The sequence below is a fragment of the Rousettus aegyptiacus genome, unplaced genomic scaffold (genome assembly GCF_014176215.1).
Source record: "Rousettus aegyptiacus isolate mRouAeg1 unplaced genomic scaffold, mRouAeg1.p scaffold_m13_p_2, whole genome shotgun sequence".
NCBI lineage: Eukaryota > Metazoa > Chordata > Mammalia > Chiroptera > Pteropodidae > Rousettus > Rousettus aegyptiacus.
The window spans coordinates 39,494,345-39,521,488 of record NW_023416295.1 but is presented as its reverse complement, the minus strand read 5'-3'; the positions used below and the strand labels follow the sequence as shown (position 1 = coordinate 39,521,488).

Sequence of the window (27,144 nt, the reverse complement as noted above, 5' to 3'; positions counted from 1 at the left end):
GAGGTCATTAAAATGGGTAAGAATGTTAGGTAAAAATTCAAGTACACAATTTTTAGCAATTTGATTGATTGGTTCTCAAACCCTTGTCTCAGGATGTTTTTACCTTTTTAAAAAATTATTGAGGATTTCAAAGAGCTTTTGTTTATCTGTTATATCTACTGATATTTATCATATTAGAAATTAAACTGAGAAATTTTAAATATATATTAACTTATTTTTAGTAATAAATCCATTACATATTAATATACATGTTTATGATAATTTCCCCAAAATTAATAAAGATGGCAAGATTTTACATTTATGCAAATTTCTTTAATGCATAGCTTACAAAAGAGGGCTAGATTTTCACATTTTATTTCTACATTCAATCTACTGTAATATGACACATTATGTACTCTCCAGAAAATTTTTCTGTACACTTGTGAAAGAGTGAGAGTGAACAAAACAATATCCTATTATTATGAAAATAGTTTTTAAAACAATTAGCATGCCACTGTTATTATGAAATTAGTTTTGACCTCACAGATTCCTGGAAAGAGATTAGGGAACCCCAGGGTCCCTAGATCATAATTCATGTCTTAATTATTGATTGAACTATTGAAAGATTTTTTTTTAACTTTTCAGAAATGGCCTTGACAACATGGCAAACTGCAACCAATAGTTTTCTTGCTTCTGCAAGTGCCAAATTGATAAAAATAGAAACAAAATCAAAGTTTTAGCACTTTGCTTTAAGAATATAGAAAAACTTGGAAACCTGCAGGTACCATGAAAGGCCAGATATCATGTATGATAATTTTTCAAAAGTCCTATATGAAATAAGGCTTTCTCACCAGAAAAACTATTTCTTTCCCAGTATAATTTAACAGCTCATCTTGCATAGTTAATAATGGGTGGTACCTTTTGGTGGCTTGGTGGCATTTTCATGAATTAAACAAAAACAATAATAAGATAGGCATAGTGACAGTACCTTTGCTGCCATCAACTTAGTGGCAATCTTCCCCTTAACTTTTAAATTAAAAAAGTTATTCAACTAATAATATTGCTAATTAATAAAGGAAAAGGCATTAAAGAGAACATTTTTATAAGAAGTAGATTAGGTCTTTAGGATGTAAATTAGTCTTGATAAGAACTAAGTCTCCAATGAAAAATTTATGGCAATAGAATGAAAGTTATATTTAACAGAAGAATATTGCTGATTTTATTATTATGCTATAAAACTTTCTTACACATGGAATAACTGCATTAAAGTATCCACTGCTATTCGGAGGGAACATATTAAATTTTTGTGGTCAGTTATGCCAACAGAATTGCTCAATCTAATAATAAGCTCTTATCGAAAAGTCTATTATAGAAATTAAAACCTTTCAATGGAGAACAAGATAGGAGCCTATATGAAATGTAGGAGGCTCACTGTTAGGTATGACTCCAAAAGGTGCCATTGCCAGATCAGGCACTTCTACCTAGACAGATAGGAACAGTATTCCCTCATACAAGCATAGAAAATGCTTGGCCTAGTAATTTAGCATCTCCATTCAACATTATGGAGGGTTCTCTGCATATTAGTATGCAACTGAAATTTTCACATTTTTATTAATCTTAACTTTAAATATATTAATTTGAGCAAATAACACTTTCTGATCTGTTTTATGTTTTTAAATATTGCGGAGAGAAAAGGAATAACCCCTGGAAATAACATTTAGTGAAGAAATTCTTTTAGGTATATAGTAGTCCTCCTTACCTGCAAGGGATACATTCCAAGACCCCCAGGAGATGCCTGAAACCTCAGGTAGTACCAAACCTTATATATATTATGTTTTTTCCTAGACATACATACCTATGATAAAGTCTAATTCACAAATTAAGCACAGTAAGAGATTAACGATAATAATAAAATAGAACAATTATAACAATATGCTAAATAAAAGTTATGTGAAAGTGATATCTCTCTCTCAAAATATCTCATAGTACTATACCCACACTTGTTTGATGATACCTTATCCATGTCATGAGATGAAATGAGGTGCAATTCGTTTAATATTTTTGGACTACAGTTGAACTGAAACCTTGGAAAGCAAAACAGCAAATAAGGGGAATTAAGGTAAAATAAATTCACCAAGAAAGAGAGAGTCATATAACTTGAAGCTGGTTACAATAAGTAGTATAGTCCAAGGTGGCAAAGGTAAATTTTCTGATTAAATAAGCAATCAAAGAAGCAACAAATTAAAAACAAACAAACAAACAGACAGACAGACAGACAAAAAACACCCCACCCATGTTCTTTGTTTTCTCATTCTGGCCACAAAATTTTAAAGGTCATGTGGCTACTAAAGCAAGCAGAAGATACAAAAAATAAATAGTGATCCTCTCTTACACACAAAGAGACCAATTTCATGTTGGCACTATAAGAAAGCCTGGGTCCACACAGCATTTTGATTTCACACTGGTAGTAACAAAGGGTATGAAAGAGTAATCAGTAACAAAGATTAGAGTGGAAATAAATTAATGGAGCCTATAAAGATTAATGAAACTAAGAACTAATTTTTTGAAAAGATAAACTATACAAACCTTTAGCTAGTCTTGACAAGAAAAAAGGAAGATTCAAATAGATAAAATTATAAATGAAAGCAGAGACATTACACTAACAGAAATATGGACTACTTGTAAACAATCATATGCCAACAAATTAGATAACTTAGAAATGGATAAATTCCAAAAAACATATAACCTACCAAGATAAAATCATGAAAAAATAGAAACTCTGAACAGACCAATTAATAATAGTAAGAGTAAATCAATAATGTGAAAAAAAAAAAAAACTCCCCCCTCAGGATTAGATGACTTTATAAGTGAATTCTACTAAACATCCTAAGATTAATTTATACCGATCCTTCTCAAACTCTTCCAAAAAGTTACAGAGGAAACACATCCAAACTAAGGCCAACATTAGCCTCATACAGACACTACAAGTAAATTACAGGCCTATAACCTGATGAACATAGATGCACAAATCGTCAACACAATATTAGCAGACCAAATTCAACAGTACATTAAGAGGATCATACACCATGATCAGGTGGAATTTTTCCCTGGGAAGCATGGATGCTTCAACATATGCAAATCAACAAATTTAACATACGACATTAAAAAAAATAAAATAAAAATCATATGATCGCTTCAATAGATGCCAAAAACGCATTTGACAAAATTCCGCTTCCTTTCACGGTGAAAACTCTCAGCAAACTAGGTATAGTAGAAAAATACCTCAACATAATAAAGGCCATATATGATAAGCCCACAGTTAATCATTTTCAATGGTGAAAAGCTAGAAACTTTCCCTCTACAATTGGGCATAAGACAAGGTTGCCCATTCTTATTACTTTTATTGAGCATAGTACTAGAAGTCCTAGGCAGAGTAATTAATCAAGAGAAAGAATTAAAAAGCATCCAAAGTGATGGTAATAATTTGTTATTATTACATTTGGCCCCTTTATTTAGATACCATAACTACATATACTTCCTAAAAGCAGCCTCATTGTAAAGGCCTGTTCAGCAATTCTGTCAGCTCACATGGTCTGATTTCAGATTATCACCTTCATAGGAGCAGGGAGAGGAGTAGTGATCATAAGAGTCACATTATACTTCTCCCTCTTATTCTACGTAGGGTTTTAATAATATTCTGTCTCATATTATGTAGTGTTGACAGAAGAATACTATATTCCCTGGTTACATGACAACCTACAATGCTCTGATAATGGAAAGTGAATAAGGGATATGGTCTATTTATTTGGTCTTTATCTAAAATTCTTTTCATGGTCCACTCATCAGAATATCCAACCAGTAGTTTCACCTGCAGTTCACCTACAGTTCACTCTTCTTCTGCTTCACCTCTTACACAATTCCTTCTAAGGCCTTAAATAACAGCTATGGAATATTGGCGATCTCCCCAGGTTTTGACATTCTTAGCAAGTGTATTGCTTTAAGAAACGTGGGACTGCAAAGGATTAGTTTCTGCAAACAGTTGGTAATTATCCATCCCAATCCTTGAAGCTAGTCATAACGCATTATTTGGGTTTTCCTACTTCTGGAGTAGGCCTTTGATCTGTGGTACTTTGGTACACTGGGCCGGCCAGATGCCCTACCTTTTGTACAAATTGTTGAGCAAACAATGTCAAATGACAAGGCATCAAACACTCCAGGCCTGTCATAAAACTCCTGGGAATGAAGTGATAGGTGTGGAGATCCTCCACTGCCTATCACATCCGGGACTAGGAGCCAGGCATCTGGAAGCCAAACATGAGACTGGAAGAGCATCTTGACCCTTGTATTGTAGGGATTTTGATTAGAAAAACACTAGCACCTCTCTGTCATGATCAGGGTTCTGGAGCTAAGCCTTGTGGTTACAGATTTTGGACCAATAGCTTGATCTATCACCTCAGAATTCTACCAGTATTGAGGTCCTTAAAAGCTCAACTGTACCTAATTTCCATGCTCAACAAAAGGCCCAACCCCTTCTGAGGAGACAGCCTTCAAGGGATCAGTCTCAGACAAGTTTATTCTAAACTTTCCCTGCTTTATTCCTTTGTATATTTTCAATATGCATATTAAAGTCCTTTTTGTAATATTTAGATCTTCCATTTCCTCTCATGTAAAATCTTCCTCTTTTTTTGATCTTTTGGCTATTTCAAAGGAAAAAAAAATTACTTAAATGATAAGAATGGCTCACAGTGCCTAAACTCCAAAAACAATGTGATTCGTGCTAAACATCTACTTTATTTTGGGAGTGAGGGGTCTAGAATTTTGGTGCCTGCTAAGCAGAGTATGCCTACGTGTCCAGTTCCCAATGAAAGCCTTAGTCACTTGGTCCCTAATGAGCTGTCCTTGTATATAACACTTTGTACATGTTGTCACAACTCCAGCAACAAGATGTATGTCTTGTGAGACTCCACTGGGAGAGGATTTATATATATTATTTATTTATTTAAATTAGTTTCAAGTATACAGTACATTGGTTAAAAATCTTTAATGTTCATAAAACGATCCCCCCAATTCTTCTCTCCCTCCTCTGGCCCTCCACTTAGCCATCATATTAACGCTAACTGCATTCCTTCTGCCATGCTCCCCAGGCCCAACTATCAAGTACTAATTTGTACTTCTTTAACCCTTCACCCCATTCTCTCAGCCTCCCAGCCCCCTTTCCCTATGTTTGTCACCAAATCATCCACTATATTTGTGTGTCTGTTTTTGTCTAGTTTGAAATCATGTGGTATTGATCTTTCTTATCCAATCATCTGTTGATGGGCATTTAGGTTGCTTCCATATCTTGGCTATTGTAAATTGTGCTTCCATGAATATTGGAGTGCATAGATCTTTATGAATTATTGTTTTGGTTTACTTCGCATAAATACCCAGAAGTGCAATTGCTGGGTCAAAAGGTATATCCATTTTTAATTTTTTGAGGAAACTCCATACTGTTTTCCATAGCGGCTGTACCAATTTGCAGTTCCACCAACAATGTATGAGGGTTCTCTTTTCTCCAAATTATCACCAATACTTGCTGTTTTTTGATTTATTGATGATAGCCATTCTGACAGATGTGAGGTGATATCTCATTGTGCTTTTAATTTGCATTTCTCTGATGATTAGTGACCTCGAGCATTTTTTCATGTCTGTTAGCCATCTGTATTTCCTCTTTGGAGAAGTATCTGTTTGGGTTTTCTGCCCAATTTTTAATTGGACTGTTTGTTTTTTCGTTGAGTTGTAGGGAGAGGATTTTAAAAAGCTTCCACCTGATTTCCTCCAGAGTCTGCTCAAGTACCTTTTACCTTTTGCTGATTTTGCTTTGTGTTATTTCCCTGTAATAAATCTTAGCCATGAGTATAATTACATTCTTAGCCTACTGGGTCATTCTGGTGAATTATCAAATCTGAGGATAATTTTGGGGATACCTAACACAGGGACTACACTATATACAGTTCCTCAACCAACCAACATCTCCAATTTTCTCATTCCCTTGTAATTCTCTTCTTTCCTTAAAAACATCCAGAGCTATTTTCACATTTTGTTGCATTCTTCATCTTTGTGCTTTGCTCAGTGATTTCTCCTATCAATTCAACATTTTGTCTTCCACATTTCAGGGATTCCTCAAAATTCCTGGTCCATTGAGGACATTTGCTCAGCAAAATTGATGTGGATTTATTTTTTAAAAGAATAAACTTTTCTATCATCTCTAAAGATTTTAGATGTGGGTAGGCTTGCAGGCACATTTTATCAATTTATAATCTGATCTCCTGGTCTGTTATTTGTCAGGCAAAATAGAAAGAGAAAATATTTAACTAGGACTGTCAACCCATCTTTGATTTTTGTTTGCTTTCAATTCAATTTAGTGAGTATTTAGTTAGGAATTAGTGCCAAGAAAAACCAATGTATACAAAAATATAGACATATATATGTGTGTATATATACATATGTATTTATGTGTATATATTTCTATGTCTGATTTTGACTTTCGTTAATTTAATTACCACATAACATTTTTAATAAAACTGTAGTATCAATTGTGATGTAAAGAAATAAGCACAAAAGAAATGTCAGTTACAGCTAAAGGTAGACCTGTTTATTGGAGATGAAAATATAAAATTACAATTCTTATAGAAGTATAAACAATTGCAAATTCAACTGAATTCGACACGTACATTGAATATCAATTCTATTAGTAGATACTATAGGCAATTTTAAGACATCAACCAATTTGTCTTAACAAGTTAGGTCTGATCTAATAAAGTATTATAATTTACCCCCAAAATCAAGCACTTGTGATAGATTATTATTATTATTTTTAAAATCTATAAAATAACACTTCACTTAAATTAAATAAATGCCATCAAACTCTACCATTGCTGACTGTGCAAGGTTGAGCTTGTAGCTTAACCTCTCTTAGCTTCAGTTACCTCATCTGTAAGATTGACATAATAGCACTTACTTAGAGTTGTGACAATTAGATATGTTGATATAAGTAAAGTGCTTGATATAGTGCCTTGGAATATAAAGCATATGTGAGTTTTAGTTACTATGATTACCATTATCATTTCACACTGGCTAAGAAAACGGAAAACAGGTTATATTCCCACTTCGACCATTTACATTTGAGTGTCTTTGGGCAAGTCACTCATCAACCTTCGGTTTCTTCCCCTATGATTTTAAGAAATTAACTTCACAATTTCAAAGATTCTACCTAATTCTAAAATTCCGAGTTCATTAAAGGATTCTTTTTTATTTAGAAACATTCATAATGTCCTCTCAATGTCCTCTATGGAACATATTGTTTAATCACTCATTCGACATTATATTATATTATTATATATTTCTACATGTGTTCTTCATGTCACTCCCCTCCAGGCCAGACAATAAGGACTTTAAGAACAAAGGTCCATTCTTTCCTGTTTGCACATAATAAATATTGATTCTTTATTCCATCATAATGCATGAATTGACTAGATGCCAAGCACTACTCTAGCTAGGCACTGAGGAAAAAAAATCTGATTCCTGGTCTCAAAGAATTCATTATAGTAGACCAACCAATGAAATATAATTACAATAATATATAATAAATGCAATAATAAAAGACATAATGATCAAATATGCTTGAATGACTCACAGAAAATTATTTTTCAGAAGAAATGTGAACTAGTTCTTGAAAGATGAATATCAGTTCCTCAGACGGAATTACAAATGAAACAAAACGGTCCCCTGTTCTAAAATATCTTATGCATATAAAATGGATCTGTTGTATCAAGTTTTGATTTATTATACTGAGACTGGCAAGGCTTTGGTTTCACCGAAGCAAGTGGACACCCCTAATGTCAATTATCTGAAGTAGAGATGTGACTTCAAATCTTTCTCTTCCCTACCATAACCAATTCATTACCAAATCCTATGTATACTACCTCCTACTTTTTTTCTTGAATCTGTTCATTTCTTTACATCTGAACTAACTCCACCCTAGTCCAAGCCAGCATCATGTATCACCTGGGTCATTGCAATAGCCTCCTAGTCAGTTTTCCTATATTTACTATTGCTCTCCTACCATACACCCTTCATACTATATCTTAAAAGGTTATTAAAAAATAGGCCTTTCCTGTCCTGAATAATTCAGACCAAAAGCCATTAGGTGGAGCTGGCAGTGTCAGAGCCCAGCCAAAGTGAAGAGTGTGTCCATATTGGGATGGAAGGGCGATTGCATTTTGGAGCCCTTTCATGGTGTGTCCTCATGGGAGGGCAGCCTGGCATAGGTTGGAACCTGAGTAAAGTGAGTGGAGGATCTGCTCAGGAGAGCAGCCCAGTACAAAAGCGTGGGAACCCACGTACGATGAAGTCAACTGCATAGCAACGAGAGGTTGGTTACATGTGGGGCAATTGAAAGTTAAGTACATATACATCAAGGATAATGGGAACCAGGTTTCTCATTGTAAGGGAAAGGAGTTACACAAGTAAAAGAGAGTAAACCAAAATGAATGATTCCTGTCGCACTGTGTTGGAACTGGAAGTTTTGGTGTGAAATCATAGTTTTATATATGTGTAAATGTGAACATGTGTGTGCGCGCGCGCATATATTCCCTATCTCTGCCCAATGAGAAGGCTGGGAAGTAACAAAAGCATAGAGCATGCCTATCGCCTAGATCTTGCTATCTAAATATCATTCTCCCAAAGAACCAGAGCTTCTTGTAGAAATGGCTGGAATCACGGTTCAAGCGGGAAAAGTACTACCTCTGCAACTCTCTAGTCTGACACTGAAATAGCGTCACTTCAGTCAAGTTTTCCTTTTTTCGTAAAATTTCTCCTTTCGGCCTCACTGCACCCACCAACCAGAGAAATTTTCTATAGCGGCGACTTCCCTTTATGAACAGGGTCACAGGAAAATCGCACGCCTAAACTCGCCCTAGGGTTTCCCCGTCACCATAGCAACGGGAGCAGGAAGGGGCGGGCTTCGCTGTCCTGCGTCCGGCCCGCGGCAAGAGCCAAGCCCGTAAGTACGGGGGCGCGGATCTTGCGGTTACAGCTCGCCCCTTAGCTCCGGGTTGGAACCGGATTCGGATTCCACGCGGACGGCCACGTCAACCTAAACCTACACCGCCCTCCCCACCCCGCTGCGGCCGCGCCCGCCAAGCCCGCGGCGGGTTCTCGCAGGCCGCACCGTCCACGCCTTTCCCACAGTGCCCCGCGCCAGGCCCCGCCCCGCCTCGCCGCGGAGACCGGTGGGCGAGCAGCCGACCGGAGGTGGCCGCGCGTTCTGCGGCCGGTGCGGCTCTTCCTTCCCCATCCCGAGCGTGGCGGCCGGGCGGTAGGCGAGTGCGTGTTTCTCTCCCGCACAGCTTGCGCTCGGCCGGGTAAGGTGCACCGCCGGGGTTTGAAGATGGGAGAGTAGCTGCAGGAGGCGACCTCGCGACACCGAGGTGGGCATGGGCCGGGGCTCCGATGGAGCCGGCGGCGTCCTGGGCCCTCCGGGAAGGGAGAGCCCAACTACTGTGCGCCTGAACTTGCCCTCTTCTCTCGGCGGTCGTGTTCTCCCGTCCCGCCTTCCCATTACCTGTCCTATACCACCCTTCCTCCGGCTAGCGGTCTCTCGCTTCTTGCTCCAGTTTCTCACTTTAGCCTCAGTTATTCGGGCTCCTTTCCGCCTTTTCCGGCCGCAGACTTCACACACCATCTTTCCCCTCTCCCCGCGTTCCATTCTAGAACGATGGCTGCAAGAAGGCGTTCGCATTGTATTTACCTGCAGCTTCCACCTGTCTCCGCAGCTCGGCACAGGGCGAGGCAGTTACCCATGCTGAGAACAACTACTAGGCAGAAAACACCTCTTGTCCCAAAGTGATGTTTAAGAATATGTTCTCTGTTTTTCCCTAATAAGTGTTTTCTAGTTTGGATATTTGTTAATGTCCATTGCTATATTTTGCAAAGGTTTTTTTTTTTTTTTAATTGTTTTGTTCGTGGCATGAAAAAGAGGGATTAGAAATGAGCCAAAGACCACAGGTAAGGAGAAAAAAAAAATTTAAATAGACATTTAAGATTAAATGAGAACAGAAACAGGATGATAGGAAAGGTAGATTTTTCAAAACACTGAGCTCTTTGGAAAGTATACAAGTTTAAATATAATTTGATAAAGTGGAGTTTATTTTTCCCCCACACAGGTATGTCTAAATAACTGATTCCCTTCTTTTTTCTTTTTCAACTTTGATATATACCAAACGTAAATTTTACAATAAAATTACACTTTAACTTGCAGTTGTTATTCTATTTTTATGATATAGTCTCTATATGTAACATAAGCACCTTTTGAGAAAACTCGGGGAGAAAACGGCCTAATATGTAAGTTGTCTATTACAACAATATAAATTCACTGCCATTTTTGGAAGGGTTATATGAAAAATACCCTTTGGAACAACCTTGTGTTTCCTTTTAGTCCCTCCTAAAGGATATTTCTTTCCTACAAGTGAAATCTGATTAAAATGGTAACTGGATAGCCTTTAAAAAGGTGAAGAAGTAGCCAAAAAGGAAGCAGTTGGAAAAAGGATAATACTTAAAGCTGGGTAGGAAAAGGAAAGAAACAGGTGTAGTAGTCCTTGTCGAACCACCCCCCCCCCCCACACACACACACACACACTTGTGTTTTGGTGTTGATCAGAGCGAACCTGAATTTGTTTTTAAAGTGTTCTACCTAGCTACAACCACACACTATCTTTTACGTGCTCTCTTGAATGATTTCACAGATCTGGATACTTGGTTGTGGAAGCAATGAAAGAGACCTCCAAAGAATAGCACCTGGGGCACTCACCCTGATTTGCTATTTAATGGAGATTGTATTGCTGACCATGTTATTTAAAGTGTTATTGTGGGCTTGGGTTGTTTTTTGTTTTGTTTTGTTTTGTTTTGAAATGTATTTTAACTACCTGGTTTCCTCTCTTTAGACTAACGTTTGGGAGAAAATTTGAGTCACCCTTGGAGTGATGTGGACAGAAGTTCTCATGCTTGCATATTACATCAACTGGAACCAACAGTGTATCTTAATGTGTACTTAAATCAGAACCTGTATGAGAAGAAGAATGGGAGCCTGGTCAAATAGAGATGACTATGTCAGAGACTTGAAAAGGGTCATTCTCTGTTTTCTAATAGTGTATATGGCCATTTTAGTGGGCACAGATCAGGATTTTTACAGTTTACTTGGAGTAGCCAAAACTGCAAGCAGTAGAGAAATTAGACAAGCTTTTAAGAAATTGGCACTGAAGCTTCATCCTGATAAAAACCCGGTAGGTAAAAATTTCTTTTTAAACCTATCTGATTAAGGTATTTTAGTAACTTTTGATATCTATTTAAATTACTTTTAAGTGGTCGAAATGCTTAAGAGCAATCACATATCAAAAAACGTAATTCAGTTTCTGTATTAAAAACAGAAGCTGCAAAATGTTCTTGTTTAGAACAGCATGATTGGTCAGTAGCAAAAATACAATTCCCTCTTCACTTGAAAATTAATTTCCTGCAGTTCTATTCCAGGTGTTAATCCTAAAGCAGACAAGAATGTCTGTGAAGTAGTTTTCTTAGTAAAGTAGTTTGAGATCAAGTATTTAGAACAGTAACAAAATGATTTCCTTAGAACTTAGAGTACATCTTGCTAAAAATGACAATAATAGCATGCTAATAATAGCATGCTTCAACTTTCACTGTTTTCTTCCACACATGTCTATATGACCAAAGTCAAGAAGTTTTATAAATAAAACTTGAGAGCAGCCAAATCCAGTTAGTTCCAATCATAAATATTTGATTATCCAATAATGTAATCTTTCAAAATTTAATTTGTTCATTCTTATGGTATTTTTATAATTTAATTCTTAATTGAATTCTGACACTCATCAAGGAGAAAGATATGGTTGTTATAATTCTCTATTTTCTAGATAGAATTTTTAAAATAGGATTATTTTATTTTGATTGCTTAAAGCTGAGTGGTCAGTATTTTTCTAAAACTCTCAGTTGGTTGTCTTTCCCTGAAATCTACATTCTATTGTTTTTAGGGTTTTTTTGTTTTCCTTTAAAATTTCAGAATGTGATATTTTTTAAGTTTCCATGTGAAAGATGGTGGACTTTCTACAACTAAGTAGATGAAAGCATTCTTCAAAAACCAACTCTTTGAAACAGTAACAAATAAGAAATATTCCTAATCCAGTTTTAAGTTGTTACTCTGATAGTGGTTCTTATTTAATTACCTGATGGATTGTTAATTTTGCCTCAAGTAGAAAAATGACCTACAAATTTATTTGTAATTGTTTTACGGGTAACAAATAGTACTTAACACTATTAAGGGTTTCCAAGGGTTATTAGTATTTTCTCAGTTGCATTTCTTAGAAGGAATGACTTATTGTATGACCACATCTATCATCCTTTTTGGTCATCAGTTCCCATTTCTGTTACTTATTTTTTTTTGAGATTGTAGTTTTTTAAAAACCATTTTATTTCAGCCCATGATAACATACTTAATATTGTACTACTACTCCTTATCTCGATAGCTATTCTCCCAGAAATCTCAGAATTAAATTAAATATACATATAGGTTCCGGAGAGACTTGATTGAGTATCTGAAACAAATGTTATATCTAATATTTTTTAATAGAATAACCCAAATGCACATAGTGATTTTTTAAAAATAAATAGAGCATATGAAGTACTCAAAGATGAAGATCTACGGAAAAAGTATGACAAATATGGAGAAAAGGGACTTGAAGATAATCAAGGAGGCCAGTATGAAAGCTGGAATTATTATCGTTATGATTTTGGTAAGATGATATGATATTTCTTATGAAATTTTTGTTTTTTATTTGGGTAAATTTAGAAAATTAATTTTGTTTCGCCACTTAGCTTATGTAGTTAATATGTATCACCTCGACTCTTTCTAATGTAACATGGGAGTGGAATTCAAAAGGAAAGTTAGATGGTGTGTAGATATTATCTGCACATCTGTGAAGGTATTTTGGTCATAATCTTGTTAAATACTTTTAAAATAAGGATTGCTGTTTCCAAAATATTGCATTAGAAGTTAGATATTGAAGCCTTTCAATATATTTAGAGCATCATGTTTTCCAAGAAAAGTTTAATCTTTTATGTTTAATAGTGGTCACTTCAGTAGACATGCCATCCTTAATAATGGTTTAAGGTGTTGACAGGAAAAGGAAATGAGGCAAGAGCAGGAGTAAACAAGTTAAATCAAGGGAGGGGGAAAGTGAACAGGTATCAAGGCAAAAAGGGTTCAAGTACCCAATATTTCTTTTGTCATTAATTAACCTCAAATGCAAGCTAACAACTGGAGTTCTATTAGACAATATTTAATTTATAGCTGAAGTATTTGTTTCTCAAGACTGACTTTCTTTTCAAAATAGTATTTTCAATTGTATTCACTACAGCTTGATATATCAGATATCAGCACAGGCTAAATCTGGCCTGCCACCTGTTTTCGTAAATAAAGTTTTATTAAGTACAGGCATACTTCATTTTACTGCGCTTCACAGATGTTGTTGTTGTTGTCGTTTTACAAATTGGAGGCAAGACTCTCCACCCACAAAAAGATTACAGCTTACTTTATTATGATACCGGTTTTTTTGCAGTGATCTGAAACCAAACCCACAATGTCTCTGAGGAATGCCCATACAGTTATGTTCATTTATTTACATACAGTCTCTGTGGCTTCTTTCACATTTCAGGGGCAGAGTTAAGTAGTCGTGACAGAAACCATATGTCCCACAAAGCTGGAAATATTTACTAACTGGCATTTACAGAAAAAGTTTGCTAACCCCTTATCTATATCCATCACCAATATATTTGTATATTTTATATAGTAATGAGTATTTGTTTCACATTGGTTTTAATTATTATGGTAAATACAATTTTTACTTAATAAGTTTATCTCTACCTCTACAAATATTCTAAGACTTTTAGTCATAGAAAATAACTTAAAATAATACCACTTACTGAAAACATAGAGAAGTGAATGAGGTCTGTAGTATAGTTAACAGTAATGTAACCGTGCCAATTTCCTGGTTTGGATATTGTACTAAAACTGTAACATGTCACCATTAGGGGAAACTGGGTAAAAGGTATGTGGGAGTCTGTACGATTTTTACAACTTCCTGTAAGTCTATAATTCTTTCAAAATAAAAAGCTTAAAAATAGTAGAAATTTTCTGTGGAGATGAAATAATGTGAATATTAGGAACCCCACAAACACACACCTATGACAGTCAATATCAGAAGATTAATATCTTTGATCAGTATGTAAATGTATCACCAAGGGTTTATTTACTCAGGTTTTTCTTAGTTTGTTGCTTATTTTTCAACTGAGATTTAGTATATTAAACTGATTTTTGATAACTAAAACTGGAATAAGTAACTTATTTTTATGTGGTAATATTTTATGATGTTTTAATTTTATAATTTATATACTTTTAAAATTAGGTATTTATGATGATGATCCTGAAATCATAACATTGGATAGACGAGAATTTGGTAAGTTTGTGGGCATACAATTTTTTAAAACTAATTGCTAAGACAATTTCTTATCTAAAACTCTTAAAACAAATATACTTAAAATTTAGAATTTTTTTTGTTTTTTTTTGCAAGGCTACATGGTATATATTGTATATTAAAGAATGTTGTGTAACCGTAATTAAGTTTTCACATAGTTTCTTTTAATATCATCATCAACTTTACTTTGTTTTAATGAACTTTTATGACTTTCCTGTGCAGTAGCTACAATTATCTCTCACATTTTGCAGATGAGAAAATGAAGTCTTAGAAGGGCTAAGCAACATCTTCAACATTCTATGCATGTGTGTGTTTGTGTATTACTGACACATATGAAATTAAAACGAACTGTATTCCTTTTTCTATGTGACTATTTCGCATTATTAAAAAGTTTTTACATTTAAGAGTAGGTTAGGTGGGAGAAAAATCAATACATTGTATATGCAATATAATACAAACCATATAAAAGGTATACACATATATGTATAAAAGATAAAAGCTGGATGAGAACAAAATAAAAATATCAGCACTGATAAAAAATAAAGTTTTTAGCTTTATTTTTGTGGGGTAGCAGGCTATTTTTAAAAATTAATATTTCTGCAGCAAAATATGTAAATATGCATACTAATTAAAAGAAGTAAAAATATTACATAGCCCCATATCAGTTCAGGACAGGCTTACATGCCAGGTAAGCTGGCTGCAAACTTACAAAAATATTTTCAGTCTCTGAGCTTTTGGATTTCAGAATTTTAGGTAGGTGGGTATGTGGTTATTGTGTAAGCATATTTAATTTGATCTGTGATTTGTATGAAATTGGATATAAAATACAGTTCTGCATTTTCCACCGCCTTTTAGAAAACTATTAGATTAGGTTCTTGCACATGCAGAAATAGTGAAAAATAACAAAAACATAAATGCGGAAGGAGTGAGTAGAAATGGTAGCAATTTTAGAATGTGTTCAGACTTAAGCAACCATCAACTTAAAATAAACTGCTAAGAAAATGGCAACCACAAACCAAAAAGCTACAAGAGATATACAAGAAATAAAGAGAAAAGAACCCAAACACAATACTACAGAAAGTCATCAACATACTAAAGAGAGCAAGACAATAAGAAAGGAACAGAGAAGTACAAAAAAAAATGAGAAAACAGTAAATTGGCAGTGACTACAAACCTGTCGATTACTTTAAATGTAAATAGATTAAGCACGCCAATCAAAATATGGATAGAGAAGATGTACATATATTCAATGAAATCTTTCCATTTGCGACTTAGAGGGTATTGCATTAAGTGAAATATGTCAAGAAGAGACAAATACCATGGGATTTCACTATATGTGGAATCTAAAAAACAGTAAAACAAAACACAAACAGATACAGAGTTAAAAGTGATGCCATATGGAAGGGGGATTAGAAAAATGTGAAGGGTTTAAGAAGTACAAATTGGCAGTTATAAAATAGTCACAGAGAGGTAAAGTACAGCTTAGGGGATCATAGTCAATAATATTGTAATAACTGTACGTGGTGTCACATGGGTACAATACTTAGCAACTTATTGGGGGGGGTCACTTTGTAAGTTATATGAATGTCTAATCATTATGCTGTACTTCTGAAACTAATATACCGAACTTTATAACTGAATGAAAAAAGTTTTTTAATGTTCTTAGACTCTCTGTTAAACATGATGCAAATTATTTTCTATGTCATAGAAAAGTACTATCAGTCATTATAAACCAGTTCTAGATAATATCTGCAAAAACAGAGAACATCTTGCACTTATACTAATCGTAGTGAATAGTACCCACACAATACAAGCATCCTTTTGAAGACAAGCTCGAGCAGTTAAAGAGGAACTCAAAGTACTTCTGCATTTTTTAACATTTTCCTAGGCTAATAAGCTATTAGCTATAGTTGTATAGACATCATCTGTAGTTGTGTAGTTTAGAAGCCAAAAAATTGCATTTGGAAATGTATTTGTTCTCTTCTGGGTCATTGGATTATGCAAAAACATCCCATTGAGCTTTGATAACATAATATTAACATTTTTAACCTTATTCAATAATAGTGGGGACTGGGCAAAGTTAGAAGTGCTTTATGAAAACAAAGCACCAATATAGAAGATATTTTTACTGCAAACAAGGTTTTGTATCAAATTTGTTGTGCATCGTGTTTTTATTTAAGACTTATGAACAGTAATTAAAACCTTGTCTAATTATTGTTTTTTTTACATGTAAATAACCATCTCATTTTTATAGCTAATGAAATATCCCATTTCTATTAAAGTTTACACTAAGTCTATTGAGATTTTACTTAAGTTGGTACTAGTTGGTGGTTTAAGTCAACATGACAAATATTTTGACCAACTAAATAGTCTGTCACACTTCCTAAACATTGCCAAAAAACAGCTGATACAGTCTTAAATTATATACCTTGTAATATATGGGTTAATTGTTATTCCTTTAGATTTGTGTGTCTTGTAATTGAAATGTAGGTAAACAATGAGTCTTGCACATGTTACTAACTAATCTAAATCAGTTATACATATTTAGAATATCATGTTTTGATGTCTTACTATAATGTACCATAACAAGAAAATTTTATTTAAAAATTAATAACTGATTTTGATAGGAATTATGTGGAAACTCTTTAACCAAAAGCAAATTGTCTTCACCTTTTTATCTTAAATGATAGAGCACATCTTTACAATATTAAAATTTTTAAATGTATGAATTTTGTTGATTTGCTTCAGGTCATCTTATAGATTATGATAATGTATGATGTATTGTTGTCTAGACACTTTGTGGTGTTCAAATCTGTTATTTTAGCAAATACATGTTTGTTTTGAATTCTTAAAAACCTTAAATCTAATATTTTCAAATAACAGTTTTACAAGGCAAATGTCTTACTAAGGGCAAAGATTAAGTTTAATCCCCAGGATCCTTAACTGTGTCGTAGATCTCTTATTTCATTCTTTCAGAATTTGAAGTAGCTGTTAGAATTGATTGACCACATGTTTAACCTATGCAGCAGATAGTAAAAGAGCTTAAATCTCAGTCTAACTATTTCTTTATTCATTTCTCCCATCCACACAAACTCTTATATGAGGTTTGGCTATTGCATTCTCTCTCTTTACAGCTTATTTTTACATGTAGCAAGCAGTTCCAGGCTGTTGCTTATTTGTGTATGGGCTTAGGAGAGTTTTTTTTTAAAGGTATTAATTAGTTTGGCAGTTAAAATAATGTTTTCTTATAGAAAAAATTGTAAAGAAAATGATCAAGTATTGAAGATGTGTAATTTCTTTTCATTCTGATCTCAAAAACGTTTTAATGAAAATATGCATAAACCTTTAGTAAATAATTTGATTGTTTTCATGTACTTTTAGATGCTGCTGTTAATTCTGGAGAACTGTGGTTTGTGAACTTTTACTCCCCAGGATGCTCACACTGCCATGACTTAGCTCCCACCGTATGTATGTTTTATATCCTGTTTAATGCAGTTTTGTTATTTTGAATTCTGTTTAATAAATTAGGATTTTTTTCTGTTGATAGCAGTTGTAACTTATGTAATTTCACATATGGTTTTATTTGCTAAAAATATTCTCATTTAAGAATTTATGGCTTGAAGTGTATTCAAGGGAAGAAAAATGATATTATTTTCTTTTTTTCTCAGTGGAGAGACTTTGCTAAAGAAGTAGATGGATTACTTCGAATTGGAGCTGTTAACTGTGGTGATGATAGAATGCTTTGCCGAATGAAAGGAGTCAACAGTTATCCCAGCCTCTTTATTTTTAGGTCTGGAATGGTAAGGGATAAAGTTACCATTTTTTATTATATTTGTGGAATTTTTTAACATGGAAAATACTAGAGAAAACACTATGTGCATTTGTAGAATGTTTCGAGTTTTAAGTCTTACTTTGGTGCCATCTAACTGGGCTCTAGTAATAACATTTTGGATTATATTATGAATAATTTTAGATGCCATTATAGTCAACCTTTGAATAATAAATAACATGGGGGTTAGGGTTCCAACTGCCTGTGCAGTTAAAAAAATACATATAACTCGTGGCCTTCTGTATACATGGATTTCCAACCTCTAGTTGGCCCTTCAACAACACGGGTTTGAACTGCAGACAGTTGAAAAAATCCTAGTAACAGTGGAACTGCATGGTTCAAATGAAGCACATCATTCAAGGGTCAAGTATATTTGCTCTATTTCAAAATTAAATTTTTTCCACAGTTTCCATCTTAACATAATGTAACCAATTTTCATATTCTATAGTTTTCAAAGTATTTTACAGGTATCATCTCATTGATTATAAAGTTCTGATATCCTTTTTTTTCAGTTTTAAGTGATAAAACTGAAACTAAAATTATTATAAAAATTATTAAAATGCCTTCCATGAAATCTGTATAATCAAGATTCTCAGCATATTATTCGGAAATAAACTGTACATTGAAAGAGATCTGTGTTATTCAAAATAATGTAGAATTTAAAGTATTTCGTATTTAGTGTTTTTTTAAAAAAGTAAAAGATGTTTCTCTTTTTTATTAAAAAAAAAAAAAGGCTGCAGTGAAGTACCATGGTGACAGATCAAAGGAAAGTTTAGTGAATTTCGCCATGCAACATGTTAAAAGTACAGTGACAGAATTATGGACAGGTAATTTTATTTTCTTAATTTGCTTGATTTTCAAGGATACTTTGAAATTGGTATTTTAAGTTTTTCAGTGGCAACATTAATATATTGGTCATAATATTAAAATTTTTAAATATTTTCATGCTTTTTAGGATGGGAATTGTGTTACTTATTCTGACCTTTACGAAATAGTAGGCATTTAAATGAATTATATACAGAAATTAAAACAGTTAGGAAGTAGGGAATGGATATGAGATGAGACTAGATGAAAAGGTAACTCTCAGAGTACAACTAAATGTTTAGTAAACAAAGCGTTTTATTGCTTTCATAAGTATACTGTATCCAGCATTGAATTCATGCCTATCCAGTTTCATTTTAAAATTTAAACTCTTCTAATCTTAGGCTTTTAATGCAGCTAGTAACTATAAGTAGGTTGTTTAACTACTCTAAACTACCTATGAAATGACTAATATTCACATCAAAGAGATGCTCATATCTTCCATTGAATACCAGTTATATCTCTAAAGCTATGTTAAATACTAGGGCTACAGTAATAAAATACATTATCCCTGCCTTCAAGGACCTCATCATTTTAGTGAGGAAGACATTGTAAACCACTAAAATTAAATGTAGTAACTAATGCTAGAAGTAAGTTTAGGGAAGCTGCTCAGGTGGGGAAAAAAGGAAGGGTTAGAAAATACTTCTTGAATGAAGTCAGACCCAGTCTGTCATGAAAATGAAAAAGCCTTGAAGGATCACTGTGTATTTGGGAAACTGGCAATATTTCATGAATCTAACAAAAAGATGAGTACTGTGGTAGAGTGGCATTGGAAAAAGTATGGCTGGGTGAATAAATGGATAAGACAAAGCTCAGATCACAAAGGGCTTTACTTAACAATTGGAGTTTCTTAATGAAATAATGGGTTTAGATACTATGTGATGAAAAAAAAAAAAAAATGGAGAGCCAGCGAAGGAATTTGACAGGCTTAAGAGGAATTTTAGTAAATCCTGACTACTACTCAGAGTGAATTGGAAGAGAGTGAAATTAAAAGGGAAAAACTGTTTAGAAAACTGTTTTCATTACCAAATAATAAGTGATCAGAAGTTTGCTTTATTTTTCTTTTAAGGAAATTTTGTTAATGCCATACAAACTGCTTTTGCTGCTGGTATTGGCTGGCTGATCACTTTTTGTTCCAAAGGAGGAGGTAACTATTATTCTGTTATGATGAAAAGACCATGACATTTAATTTTTTTATTTTTTCAGTTTTATTGATCTATAATTGACATAAAAGCATTGTGTAACTTTAAGGTGTACAACATGTTGATTTTCATATACTTATAAAATGATTACCACCTTAATATTAGCTTAACGCTTCCAACCTGTCAAATAAATACCATTTTTTTGTAGTGAGAACTTTTAAAATGTTCTCTTAGCAACTTTCAAGCATATAATATACTATTATTAGCTATAATCACTATGTACATTAGATCCCCAGAACTTGTTAATCTTTCAGCTGGAAGTACATACCCTCATTCTAGGTGACAATCTTAAGTATGCTGCTATAATTGACTATTCAGTATTTCAAACTACAATTTATACCCAAGATAACAAATTTTTATTTAATGAATATTTACCTTTTTATTACTTTTCACATAAGAGGTTTCAAAATTATTAATTTAAGTATTTATGGTTTCTGTTCACTGAGCAAGTTATTCTGCTTAATCATTCTCATGATAAATTGCACCTTCAGGTAGCTACAGATGTATTTGGCACTTTGCAAAAATAACTAGTTGTTGACAGATCCTGCCCAAAATAATAATTTGTTCGGAGTTATTAACTTTGCCTTGTACTTATTACATATTAAAAATATATACATGTTTATCTCAAAATTATATATTTGAAGATGACAACTTTTCATTTCTAGGAACCTTTCCCCCAATAGATTAAGTTGAAAATATATACCAAACTACAAACTAAACTGTATTCAAGCCATGAGATTGATTAAAAATTGGCCCCAGTATTACCAAATACCCTAATATATTAATACATTTTCAACAATCCCAACATAGATTTTCCCTCACACTTTACCTCTCAGTCTTTATGCTGATCCGTTGAAAAGGTATTGTCTTGCAACTAAAATCAACTTTGTCTTTGAGGAGTTTGTCTCATTTTGGCTTAATGCACATATTGTTGTCCATTTCACACATGAGGAAAACTTGTAAAACTTTCTGACATTCTTTTACTTTCACCCCCATTTGATCAATTTTAACCTACCTCAATAGGCTCTGTGATGCTACAGCTTCCTTCTAAATCTTTCTCATTTTATCCTAGCATTCATCTTTACAGAACTTTCATTAAAATAGTGAAGAAGCTATTTTAAGACTTTTATTTTGAGGATTATTTACATATCTTTATCAAATAGGTCTATTGCATGTTATTTGCTCCAAATCATGAGATCTCTTAGGTAAAAGGGATTGTTGATGGGGGAGAGATTTCAGAGTAAGATCCTAAAGGGATACTTGAGAAAAAATTACTCTTTTTCTCTTTAGCTAGAAATCCTGAGAAGCTAAAGGGAGGGAATAAAAGAATGAAAGAGAGAGAATGGGTCTGTATATGTATGTGTGTGGAATGGGACTTTGACCTTAGTATCTACCAGTAAAATTTGAGCATTTACCAGTAGAGATCAATTAATTGCCTTAGAATCAACATGATAGTTTGGGAGAAAGGCAAATGAAATTATAGACTTAATAAAGCTGAAATTGCCTGCTATTCTTTTTCTCTCTAGATTGTTTGAGTTCACAGACACGTCTCAGGCTTAGTGGCATGTTGGTAAGCATCAATTTTTTTGTAAAACTATATCAGCATATTAGAAAAGCACATTTAAAAACTGGTTCCAAGTATTTTCTTTGATAGTTTATTGAACACTTAACTCACTTATTTGTAATCTTTCTTGTTTTCTGATAAATATTCATAGTTATAAGTTCCTAACTATCTTGTTCACTATGCATTCTGACATGTGGTGCTTTTGTTGTCATTTACTTATAAGTATTCTGTAATTTAATTATAAAATAATCTTTAACCAAAGAGTTATTATGTATTAGTGTTTTTGTGTCATATCCAAACTTTATTTTTGTTGTGTTGTTTTGTTACTGTTATTTATTTCTCATCATAGTATGGTTGGGGAAATAGTCTTTATTGTTGATACTTTAACGCTGTTGAAGCTCCCTCTGTGGGTTGGGAATTTACTAGTTACAGAAATTATGAAAGTTCTAGATGTGCTTGAAAATAATATTTTTATGTATGTATAGTTTAACTTTTGTATTTATTAGATCAAATTATATCATTCAAATCTGCATCATTTTTGAGTGGCTTTTTTTAAGTTTAATTTACAATAAAAATGTTTTGTTTTTGTTTTTTTGCTAAAGTTAAGTCCCTTTAGCTTTTTCTTTTACTTGCAACATGATCTATTTTTTTGTTTCTTTCCATTTTAGGATGGTCTTGTTAATGTAGGATGGATGGACTGTGCCACCCAGGAAAACCTTTGTACAAGTTTGGATATTACAACAAGTACTACTGCCTATTTTCCTCCTGGAGCCACTTTAAATAACAAAGAGAAGAGCAATGTTTTGGTATGAATTATTTTAATTTTTTAAATGCACACACGCATTCAAATACATTGTTTTATAAACAGTAAACAAGAAAATTAATCAGTTTATATCATCTGAATGTGGAACATTTAATTATTTAGAACAGATATTTAATTTCTAGGATTCTGTGTACTACATACTTCAGTTTGTAAAGTCTGCTATAAGAATTATTTTTAAACTGACAAAAACCATTATACTTTTAAACTCCAAAGATATAGAATACATTCTTAGATTAAATGAATTTTCATTGGTTTCCATTTATTTATATATTGTCTAATTGTTGCACTATAGATCATTGGTAGCTTTGGCTGGAACTCAGTATCTATTTTTTTAAAGCACCTGTTAGATTCTAGTATAAACTCAGTTTGGAGATACCCTGATGTGGCTCTCCTTCCTAATTTTATGATAAGGAAACTGAGGTTTAAGCTAGTTGTCAAGGAGTTGAGATTAATAATGAGACATCAGACAGGTCCCTAGAGAACCCCAAAAGAAAAGACTGTAATAAAGGACAAACTTACTTTCATTTTCTGTTTTTTAATTCTTCCTTTTTTTTGGATGTTAAGATACATATTCATTATAGAAATTTATGTATAGTATAGAAATGTTTAAAGAAAGAAGCAAAATTCACTAAAACTAAATCACTAGTAGACCAGCACTATCAAATTTTGGTAAATTCCTTTCCAGATCCCTTAGGTGTACATATAATTATGACTTCAGTGGCTCAGGTCTCTGCCCTCCACTCCATGTATGTGCTGTATCCTACTATCTGTTCAGTATCTCCCCTAGAATATTAACTGATGTCTCAGACTTAGATGCCTGTAACTGTACTCCTGATATTCTCTCATAAATCTGTTCTACCACAGCTTTCCCAATCTCAGTTGATGAAAACTCCATCTTTTATCATTCAGGCCAAATACTGTGGAGTCATTTTTGACCCTCTCGTGTGTTAAATAAGAGACCCAGCTCTAAAACATATGTAAGATCTTTATCAGTATTTTTTTACTCTGAAAAATCCTAGGTAATTTGGTGTTTAGATATTATTTCTAAAAACCTCCATAATAAACAAGGTCCATTCCAATTTTCCAGTTATAAGTTCTTAATATCTATTAATGGTTGGAGTATAAAGTGTCTTGGATCATCAAGTGTTTTAACAATTATTAAAGAATTTGCAAAATGTTGGCATTCCATAAAACATGGTTAGCATAAAAATTGAACTGAACCATAATAGAGCTTTTTCCTGATGATTCAGAAGTCTCTCTAGGTTATTGAAAGGATTGTCATAAAATACACAGCACAGTTAATAGAAACTTTCAGGCAATAAAACACCAGATAATGGAATTTGCTTTACATCACGTTTTTGAAGGAACAGCCCAGTTATACAATTTTTAATAATTGCCAAAATATGATGTACTTTTTTTGTGAGAAGACAGCATCTAGAATAAATAGTTTGAAAACTGTTTTAACTTCTCTGATTTTTTTTTTAAGTTCTATGGAAACAGAAAAAAAATACAGTAAAATAAACACGATAAAAAGATTACAATATTATTCTCTTATTCTAGTTTCTTAATTCATTGGATGCTAAAGAAATATATTTGGAAATAATGCATAATCTTCCAGAATTTGAACTACTTTCGGCAAACACATTAGAGGTAATATTTTTGTAATAATAATAATAAATGTAACATTTCAAGTCAACATTTTAAAATCAGCATTTGTTTTATTCATCACTACAGAAAAAGTAGCAGTGTCAAAAGATTATGTATCAGTTAATTCTAGGTTAAACTCTAATTGCTAGAGTTGCTGGTGGTGCAGGGAGGGTCTGTATTTTGTAAGAACTAACCAGTCCTAAAGAGCTTCAGGGGGCACATCAGAAAAGGGAAGATTTTGATCACAAAGCAACTTTGAATCTGATTTGGAACTTGCTGTTCTTGCTTACAGAACTATTTTATGTTGTTCACTGAGAATTAAGCAGCAGCTTTGTAAATATTTAGTTTGTAGTAGAGTCAGTTATTTTTTTCCTACTTATTGATCCCAGAGCTTTCTAAATCTATATTCCTGACAGACTTTTTGCTCAACCTGAAAAGGCTGACTTCTCCCACCTCCCAACTTTTTGGTTATATGTCGTTAAAACATGTTTTTCTTGACTCAGTCGTCTACTCTAAGAGTTTTTAATTTCATGACTCAGACTTCTGTAATCTTATATAATTAATTTAGACAGCCTTATTCCAAATAAACTACAAAATAAGATTATGAATGGGTCCGAATATTTTGAAATAAGGAGTAGGATAGTTAAATCAAAGAAATAAAGATTAAAACTCTTAGAGTTCCCTGTCTCTAACATTTCTATCACTTTCTTTAAAATCATTTTAAGGATCGTTTAGCTCATCATCGGTGGCTCTTATTTTTCCATTTTGGAAAAAATGAAAATTCAAATGATCCTGAGTTGAAGAAACTGAAAACTCTACTTAAAAATGAACATATTCAAGTAAGAAAAATGTATTCTGTCTAGCTTTCTGCTAGTGTGCTTTCTCATTTATTTAATACATAAAATTGTATTTTAAATAGTTTTCTTCCACAATATATGAAAACTTTAACTTTTTTCTTCTATTATTTCTGCTTCTAGTGTCTCAAAAAATTTTCTTTCTTCCCCATCTCAATATTATGTAAATATCCTCTACATTTTTAGGTTGGATTTCTTAAACAACTTTATATTATCTGATAAATTTCTTCCCAGGGTTTTGAACTCTCTAGGAGGCTTTTATTTTTTAAACTGAGTTTCTGTGTTAAATATAAATTGATTATTTTTGTCTCTTCCATTTGTAGCCTATTAATTTTTGTTTAGAAACTTGTTAGAATGTTGTCATTTTAGGATTATCTTTGAATATTTAATTGAATAGATAAGAGTGTTTCATCAAATTAAACCTTTTGTTTCTGCTTTAGATTGGCAAGTTTGACTGTTCCTCTGCACCAGATACCTGTAGTAATCTCTACGTTTTTCAGCCATGTCTAGCAGTATTTAAAGGACAAGGAACCAAAGAATATGAAATTCATCATGGTAAGATGGGGGGGAAATGATAGAAATGTACCTACATTTTCAGATAGTACAGGCATACCTCAGAGATGTTGCAGATTCAGTTCCAGACCACTACAGTAAAATGAGCTGTAATCTTTTTGCTCTAGAGAGCTTTGCCTTCAGTTTGTGAAAATTACATTATCTGGTGCACAATAAAGTGAAACACAATAAAACAATTTTTAATTTTACTTTTTACCTTGTATTGTATGAACATACTTATAATTTTTCTCTCATATTAGTAAGTTTGTTTCTTGTGGGTAAGGATATTTTGAATTATATATAGTTAATTCGTACTCTTTACTCTTTCATATAAGCCTTTTTAAAAATATTTATTACTTTTTAATTATAGTTAACATTCTATATTATATTAATTTCAAATGTACAGCATAGTGGTGAGGCATTTATATAACTTACAAAGTGATACCCCTGATAAGTCTTGCACCCACCTGACACCGTGTATAGTTATTACAATATTATTGAGTGGTTTTTTAAGCTGTATTTTATATCCCCATGACTATTCTGTAATGGCCAATTTGTACTTCTAAATCTCTCACCTTTTTCAACCATTCCCCTAACCTTCCTTGCATCTAGCAACTGTCAGTTTGCGCTCTGTATCTGAGTTTGCTTCTGTCTTGTTTATTTTGTGTTTTAAATTCCACATATAAGTGAAATCATACAGTATTTGTCTTTCTCCATCTGACATATTTTACTTAGCACCGTACTCTCTAGGTCCATCCATGTTGTTGCAAACAGTTAAGATTTTATTCTTTTTCATGGCCAAGTAATATTCCATTTTCTATGTGTACCACATCTTGCCTTTTGATTGGAGCATCTAATCCACTTACACTTAATTATTGATAGCTTTTTAATTATTGCCATGTTATTTTCCAATCGCTTTTGTAGTTCTTATCTGTTCCTTATTCTCTTGCTCTCTTATATGTTGATGACTTTATAGTGTTATGTTGGGCTCTTTTCTATTTCTTGTATCTCTCTCGTAGCTTTTTGATTTGTGGTTATCATGTGCTTCATATGTACTAAGCTATGTTCATTTTAAATCAATGGTTAAGTTTGAGCACATTCTGAAATCACTGCCATTTCTACTCACCCCCTTCACATTTATGTTTTTGTCATTTTCACTTCTTTTGTGTGTATATGTGTGTGTTTGCGTGTATCCCTTAATTTACTGTTGTGATTACATATAATCTTCCTACTTTTGCCTTTTAATCCTGTGTT

The 27,144-nt window shown here is 33.2% G+C and overlaps 1 protein-coding gene across 5 annotated transcripts in view; it reads left to right on the top strand.

Moving 5' to 3' along the window:
* Positions 1-8,963: 8,963 nt before the first annotated feature.
* Positions 8,964-27,144, top strand: part of DNAJC10 (DnaJ heat shock protein family (Hsp40) member C10) — a 40,728-nt gene continuing 22,547 nt past the window's right edge. For 2 of the 5 annotated variants that reach the window (XM_036236605.1, XM_016149783.2), the window contains exons 1-13: positions 9,733-10,026; positions 10,962-11,300; positions 12,656-12,818; positions 14,490-14,540; positions 17,940-18,022; positions 18,227-18,358; positions 19,121-19,214; positions 20,318-20,395; positions 21,977-22,020; positions 22,683-22,820; positions 24,398-24,487; positions 25,210-25,323; positions 25,779-25,893. In XM_036236605.1, coding sequence (XP_036092498.1) covers positions 11,085-11,300; positions 12,656-12,818; positions 14,490-14,540; positions 17,940-18,022; positions 18,227-18,358; positions 19,121-19,214; positions 20,318-20,395; positions 21,977-22,020; positions 22,683-22,820; positions 24,398-24,487; positions 25,210-25,323; positions 25,779-25,893 — 1,318 coding nt within the window. In that variant the 5' untranslated portion in view covers positions 9,733-10,026; positions 10,962-11,084. Of the gene's footprint in view, positions 9,023-9,229; positions 9,450-9,732; positions 10,027-10,961; positions 11,301-12,655; positions 12,819-14,489; positions 14,541-17,939; positions 18,023-18,226; positions 18,359-19,120; positions 19,215-20,317; positions 20,396-21,976; positions 22,021-22,682; positions 22,821-24,397; positions 24,488-25,209; positions 25,324-25,778; positions 25,894-27,144 lie in introns of those variants that run through there. The other 3 variants (XM_016149782.2, XM_016149781.2, XM_036236604.1) reach the window with 3 other exon arrangements.